This window comes from Notolepis coatsorum (genome assembly GCF_963971535.1).
Source record: "Notolepis coatsorum genome assembly, chromosome: 5".
NCBI lineage: Eukaryota > Metazoa > Chordata > Actinopteri > Aulopiformes > Paralepididae > Notolepis > Notolepis coatsorum.
In genome coordinates this window covers 12,940,381-12,948,619 of record NC_140169.1, presented here as the reverse complement: position 1 = coordinate 12,948,619, position 8,239 = coordinate 12,940,381, and the positions used below count along the sequence as shown (strand labels likewise).

Here is an 8,239-nt window from a genome sequence, read left to right as displayed (position 1 = left end):
TCTCTCTCTCTCTCTCTCTTAGAGCCATATGGAATCCGCGATCACGGAATCGCGGACGGAATCGCGGAATTAAGCAATAAAAATGGAATCAACAAAAAAAAAAAAAAAAATGTACTTTTCTTTTTTTTGTGTTGTGGGACTTGTACAGCACTTTGTTCAACTTTGTCAGTGCTGTAAAGTTTAAACCTTTTTAAATCTTAGACAAACAAAACACTTTGCTTTCATGAAATATTGTAAGCCGTCATTTGAGGCTTTATAAAAGCAGCACAATGAACACAAATCTGTCAGTGCCGAGTCCGGCCTCATCTTAAATAACAAACAGCATTGCTTGTTGTAGTTAACAAAGAGAGGCAGAGTTGATTTTGCAGCTTGAAGCTTCGAAGCTTCGAAGTATTTAAGACAGCCCTATTAAATGGACTGTTATATCTTATTAAATTGTGGACATTTATTCATTCCCACTTATTAGACACTATTTCTGATGGTAAAATGAGTGTACAAAGCAAAATACAGAATTCTGAAAACGGAATTTGGAAAAAAATAAAATGGAATTTGGAAAAATATTTAACGGATTTCATATGGCTCTACTCTCTCTCTCTCTCTCTCTCACCTCTTGACAGTACTGCAGGACGCCCCTCTCTCTCTCTCTCTCTCTCTCTCTCTCACCTCTTGACAGTACTGCAGAACGCCCTCCTTGGTACCGATGCAGCTCTTGGTGCTGGACGGGTCCGACTCCCACTTGCCGCTCTGCACGTTGATGTGCATGTTGAGCTTCCCACAGAACATGGCCACCTGGGGCTCCGCAAGCAGACCCACTGAGTCATCAGCAGGAACCTGGAGAGAGAGAGAGAGAGAGAGAGAGAGAGAGAGAGAGAGAGAGAGAGAGAGAGAGAGAGAGAGAGATCGACAGAGGGCGAGAGAGAGACAGAGAAACAGATAGAGAGAGAGATGGAGGGTGAGAGAAACAGAGAGAGAGAGAAGCCTTGAGTTCATGGAGTTCAGCACACACACACACAAACACCTGTGTACATTATAGTGAACCACTGCCTGTTTCAAAAGCATAAACATTAATCCTGAGCCGGGCAGACAATCTGCTGAATCACTCAAAGCTACCACCATAATTATCATCACCATCATCACTATCATCATCATCACCATCATCACTATCATCATCCCTATCATCACCATCACTATCATAATCATCTTTGGAATTTCAAAAAAACATGTGACTTGTGGATTTACTTTTTTATTTATCTTATTTTTCGGGATTATCTCACACAAACCTGAACGTTATTGGTATAAATTAGAACACAGTTCGTTTCTCTACCTTTCTGTGAACGTCTAGCCAAAAAACGGCCTTGTCAATCTGATGAAAAATGGCAAAGAAATCTACATTATAAACAAGTAACTGTACTTACAGTAGATTTCATTCACAGTTTTTGATGCACGCCTGGTGATACTAAATCCAGATTGGGAGATTTGGCCCGATCTATACTATAGATGTGCGACTTGGCTATAATAAGGTAATTTATAGGCCTGATATTCTATATTCTATAATATATATTTCAAATTGCCTGTGTCCGGATTACAGAATTCAGTACTGTATCTACAAAACCTTCTGTTTAATCATCTTCCCTTTATTCATTTGCTTAGTTTTTTGTACACATGATCTCAAGTGCTGAATGAGCTCAGTGGCAGTTTTTCATGTCTGGTCAGCATGGTGTTATTCACCGTCAAAGATGAAAATAAAAATAAAATGTATATTCTCCTTTGGTTCATTACAATTTACTCAAGCCTAGTAACAAACTTATTAATTTAGTAACACAATATTTCTGACACTGGGAATACATTCCCTGAGATCCATGCAAGAAGATGCAAATGGACCTTGTAGAAGTGGAGCAATCTTCCATTTAGGCCCTGTGTATTTTTAGGCAGATTTTCAGAAAATAGGGCTAGGGCTCAAGAGGTTAAACCATGAAGAAGATGCTTTAAAAAATGTATTATAAATAAATTTAAATACAAAGTCTACTGACACTAATACAGAAAAAATGTATTAACATCCAAGACAATTTATATAAACTATTGGGTGCCTAAGACTTGCACAGTACTGTGTTTTCTACAAATCAGTCTCAAATCTGTCAGATTTGAAATCCACTTTAGCCAAAAATACACACACACACAAATAATAATATGTTTTATTATCATCAGCAATGTTTTTTTTTGTATTTAATTTTTTTATTATTTTTTAAACATAACATAAAATTAGACATACAAGCATTAACAGTAAACATCCAATGAAATCACCATTTAAATAAATGTAGTATACAAGATATACACCTAATACTTGCCATCTAATACCCTACATACATATGCTCTCGCTTGCCCCCCCCCCCCCCGGACCCCCACTTGGATAATCCATCCATTATCATTCGTTCCTAACCAGGCACTACAATTCATATGCTAGCTTTTATTCTCTCCACCACTTCTAACCAGATTGCAATTTTGGCTTCACTGACACCTAAAATTCTTGCTGTAGATATTTCTAGATAGATCACATCGAGATATGTAAGAACCCACACCTTCCGACAAATTCCGGTTGAAACCATCGTGATGCTATCAGATTTTTAGCCGCTGTGAGACCAGATAAAACTAATCTCTTTAGTTGTATAGGGGCTCCATACTGAAAAACATCATTCAACAGCAATACAGAGGGGTCTACAGGTATGTTCAGAAATAAGAAATTTGATAATTGCTGGGCCACTTCTTTCCAGAATATCTTAACTGGTGGGCAATCCCAATACATGCATAAATGTACCCTCATCCCCATTTGTACATAAGGAACATCTGGGCCCTCATACATCAACGTGTCTTACGCACAGATTTGTGCTTACCCTGTGCGTACGATCATTTCTAAGCAAAGAGTGGGATTCATCAATTTCAACTTGAACTTGACTTTGTGCTTATGTCTACGCACAGCTCTGAGCACACTTAGCTGACGCCCAGTGGTAGAATATCGTTACTACGCACAAGCGCTCCTCAGTACATGCATTCGTTCCAACGCGGAAATAAAGACACTGGCGTGTGTTCTGTATGACCCCCGTAATTCATTATAGTTCATTGTGAAATAGCGATATTAGTGTAATTATTGTCAAACCCTAAATAGCATGTGGAATAGGTCTTTCTCTCCGAATGAATGCAGGTTTATATATATAGCGTTATGGGGTGCACTGACTGCGCTCGCAGGAACTGTTTTCAGAGATGTCATCAGATAGGGATGAATGAGGGGCAGTCTAATTGCAGAGAGAACATAATATTAACTAGAGTCCACTACCCGAGACACCTCCTTCATTTGTACCGCAATTTGGGACCCAGCTTAAAAGCTTTTCCGTGCTTATTTGAGAAGGTCCAGCTGCAGAGCCGGAGAGACAGACAGCAGAGAGACAGACAGACAGACAGATAGACACTGTTCCACAGTGTGTGTGTGTGACCACTAGTCTCCTAGTAGAGACCCCCCCCTCTGGACCACCTCCCAGTAGAGACCCCCCCCCCCCCCCCCCTCTGGACCACCTCCTAGTAGAGACAAGTTTTCTGAAATGTATGTTTATATATGCAAATGAGGCACTTCCCCATTAAATATGTGGACATTTATGGATGCAATAAGGCAAAATGAACAACTAAATGTGTGTTATTGACGTTTTATTGTCACTAGTTTCATAGAAGACATGTTTAGGAAGCAAAATATAACAAAATCTCAAAATCAACAAAAAAAGTATATTTGCCTATTCACCTGCAGTGTCTCGCCTTAATCCTCATCTTCGTCTTCTTCCTAGAGAAGTCTCTACTAGGAGGTGGTCCAGAGGGGGGGGGGGCTGAGTCTCTACTATTAGACTAGTAGTCACACACACGCACACACACACACACACACACACACACACACACACACACACACACACACACACACACACACACACACACACACACACACACACACACACACACACACACACTGTGGAACAGTGTCTGTCTGTCTGTCTGTCTGTCTGTCTGTCTGTCTGTCTCTCTGCTGTCTGTCTCTCTGCTGTCTCTCTCAAAATAGTATAAGTGCTATCTTGGCCCTGAGAGTTGCTCTCCGGCTCTGCAGCTGGACCCTCTCAAATCAGCACGAAAAAAGCTATAAGCTTATAAAACGATTTAATATGCTAAACTTCGTTTTAAATTCCTTAATTCACTTTTGTTTATTTCATAAAGATTTTCCCGACATAATGATACCTGCCCCGACCAGATCCGTGACTCTGTTGCGATACAGATGAATTATCTACTCAGAAAGCTTATAAAACAATTTAATATGCTAAACTTTGTTTTTAAATTCTTTAATTCACTTTTGTTTATTTCATAAGGATTTTCCCGACATAATGATACCTGCCCCGACCAGATCCGTGACTCTGTTGCGATACAGATGAATTATCTACTCAGAATAGTATTATAAAGTGGCTATCTTTTATGCTGTAGATCACTGCTGGTATGTGCGTGCAGAACCTTTATTTCAGCGGGGACTGTAGTATTTATTTGACGTTACTGTACAATATATGTGTATTAAAAGACGGAGCTGTCTTTTATTGTATTATAATAATTATTAATATTAAAAATAAATTAAGAAAGGCATTCTTATTCCAGCATGCATTAATGACACTAACGGGCAACGGCAAAACAGTGGTTAATGGTCTTTATTAGTGTTTGCGCTGCCCAGGCAGCAATGGTTAATAGATATCATATCCGACATCACCGTTCTCATAACACGCTTCCCTCGGCTTAGTCCATTTTTCCACATTTCATGGGGGTATTCCATTACCGTATATGGTTAATCGGGGCGGTTCTGGTATGCAAATACTTAAAACAGTGCACGAGCTCAAACGTAGGATCAAAGTCATATTCATCATGACAGGTGTGCGTAGAACCTGCGTACGCATGTGTGGTGAATCCCGATTTTACTGTGCGTGCACTGATTCTACATTCTGTGCTTACGTGTGGAAATAGAACATGTTCTACGTCCACGTTGATGAATGAGGGCCCTGGGCCCTCATTCATCAATGTGTGCGTAGAACATGTTCTATTTCCACACGTAAGCACGGAATGTAGAACCAGTGTACGCACAGGGAAGTCGGGATTCATCACACGTGCGTACGCAGGCTCTATGCTCCTCCGTGTTGATGAATACCACTTTGTTCTACCGTCAATGCTCGTGCATGATTATCCATATATGGTCATGAAAGTGAGGAAACACCCCCCATGGGATGTGAAATAATGGACTGACCCGAGCGGAACTCTGAGAAACTCCACGGCGATTGTTCACTGCTGTCGAACCAAGAAGACACTATCGCGTATTATGGGATAAATAAAAGGCGGACTTGTAAACGGTGATGTCAGATATCAACGGCTCCCTAAGACCATTGCTGCAATTCTGCCTGGACAGCTCAAAATACTAATAAAGACCATTCGTTGACCACTGTTTGGCGTTGGTTGTGTGTCATTATAACCGTGCTGTAATATGAATGCCTTTATTAGTTGTGTTCGATTGGCTATATGATTTTTAGAGGCATCTATTTTGTTGTCGGCTAATAAAGACCGCTGGAATATGACTGCCTTTTCCCGTGTTGTTTGATTAATACCCAGGGATTAAAGTTCTCCTCAATTTTATTCCAAATCGCGATGGATCTCCCGTCAATTTTCTACCTGCTGCATATGATTTCTAGAGGCATACTACAATCTATTTTGATGTCAGTATTGGGTAGCCTATATAAACAATAATACGAGAGCATATACAAGAACAATGAATCTCACTGCATGTATGATGTAGCCTGCCTTTCAATACATGAACTTGAATTCCATCATGTTTGTGTGCGGGACTCACAAGGCTGTTGTCACAATGGGTGGTACCGGTACGCAGTAATAATAACAGTCCACACAATATCACGATCCATGCCATAGCCTATGTTCTATTAGGACATGATCTGTGACGACAAATGTTCTAGAATGTTTGATTAAGATATCATACTCTGACAGCATGCCTATGATCAACAAAAACGCGAACTTGAATCCCATCATATACATAGTCTGTCCACTATCTGGTGTCATTGCAATGCGTTTTCTATTCTTTCTTATACAGTAAAAAGGGGGAAGAACACTATATTCATATGACTTGTATTCTGCTTACAGCTTCAAAATTCCACTTGTTTCGTTTAACGTAAAGCCTTTTAAATATAATCAAAACGTTCCTGTGTTTCTGCGGTCTGCGCAAAATAATAACGAGTTGAGCTTTATGATTTATGATGAATTGAAAATGGGGGACCCTGATGTAAACAAGACGAAAGTCTTTCTCTGGTCTGCATCCCCAATTAACAATTGTATGTACTGAGCTGTACTGTACTGTACCCATTCTGCAATCTGTTAATAAACTTTTCAATCAATCAATCAATCAAGCTACGCGGAGCGCAGTCAGTCAGTAGCCTACACCCCGTATATTCCGATAACGCTATATAAACCATGCTGCATTCATTCTGAGAGAAAGATCTATTATTCCAAATGCTATTTATAGGGTTTTGACCATAATTACACTACTGTTGCTATTTTACAATGAACTATAATGAACTACGGTTCGTACAGAACATGCCAGTGTTATTATGCACAGAAGCTCATTTCCTTGTTGTAATAATATATTCTACCACTGGGCGCCAGGTACGCATGGTCCGAGCTGTGCGTAGACGTAAGCACGGAGTCAAGTTCAAGTTGAAATTGATGAATGCCACTCTTTGCTTAGAAATGATCGTACGCACAGGGTAAGCACAAATCTGTGCGTAGAACACGTTGATGAATGAGGGCCCTGGAGTCTTGTTTAAGTCCCATTCTGTTCAGTCTTATAGGAGTCAAGTATGTCCTATGAATATAATTAAGATTAATTTGTTGATGGTCCGGGTTACGTGATGCAATTCGAACGTTTGCCCAGACTTCTTGCCAATCAAAATTTATTTCCAAGTCTGGTATATCCCTCCTCCAGACTGAGTCTAGGGGGAGGATTCCATACGAGGACGTTAGTAAGTGATGATAAAAATCTGATACAAAACCTCTCGATGTCTCTCTTTCATAGAAGAATTTGTGATATCTGTGGTGCTCAATTGGTATCCTTAATGGGACTCCATCAGCAATGTTATAACATCCTATCGGTAAACATAACACATAAAAGTGTGTGTGCATCATGTGTATTAAATATATATATAGTTACTTTTTTAATTGCATGAAACATTATGAAGTATTATCTGAGTGTTATGTTTACCAGCATTATAACGTTGCTGATAAATAATCATTTAAAAAAAGGAGACAAAAACACACCAATCAAATATTTGCGACCAGGAAAGTGATACTTTGGGTCTTTTTACAAGTTTTTGAAATGCGGGCTTTTCTACCACCCTCACTGGGACCACGTCTCTCTTCTACCACTCTCACGGGGGCCATGTCTCTTCTACCACTCTCACTGGGGCCACGTCTCTTCTACCACTCTCACGGGGGCCATGTCTCTTCTACCACTCTCACGGGGGCCATGTCTCTTCTACCACTCTCACTGGGGCCATGTCTCTTCTACCACTCTCACTGGGGCCATGTCTCTTCTACCACTCTCACTGGGGCCATGTCTCTTCTACCACTCTCACTGGGGCCATGTCTCTTCTACCACTCTCACTGGGGGCCATGTCTCTTCTACCACTCTCACTGGGGGCCATGTCTCTTCTACCACTCTCACTGGGGGCCATGTCTCTTCTACCACTCTCACTGGGGCCATGTCTCTTCTACCACTCTCACTGGGGCCATGTCTCTTCTACCACTCTCACTGGGGCCACGTCTCTTCTACCACTCTCACTGGGGCCATGTCTCTTCTACCACTCTCACTGGGGGGCCATGTCTCTTCTACCACTCTCACTGGGGCCACGTCTCTTCTACCACTCTCACTGGGGGCCATGTCTCTTCTACCACTCTCACTGGGGGCCATGTCTCTCTTCTACCACTCTCACTGGGGCCATGTCTCTTCTACCACTCTCACTGGGGGGCCACGTCTCTTCTACCACTCTCACTGGGGCCACGTCTCTTCTACCACTCTCACTGGGGGCCATGTCTCTTCTACCACTCTCACTGGGGGCCATGTCTCTCTTCTACCACTCTCACTGGGGCCATGTCTCTTCTACCACTCTCACTGGGG

At 41.3% G+C, this 8,239-nt stretch overlaps 1 protein-coding gene across 1 annotated transcript in view; it reads right to left on the bottom strand.

The window, feature by feature from the left end:
• Positions 1-7,796, bottom strand: part of LOC311229269 (amyloid-beta A4 protein-like) — a gene marked incomplete at its 5' end in the record, with an annotated part of 75,419 nt that extends 67,623 nt beyond the window's left edge. The window contains 2 exons of the mRNA XM_084315334.1: positions 699-831; positions 7,698-7,796. Coding sequence (XP_084171460.1) covers positions 699-831; positions 7,698-7,796 — 232 coding nt within the window. The remainder of the gene's footprint in view (positions 1-698; positions 832-7,697) is intronic.
• Between the last annotated feature and the right edge of the window lie 443 nt (positions 7,797-8,239).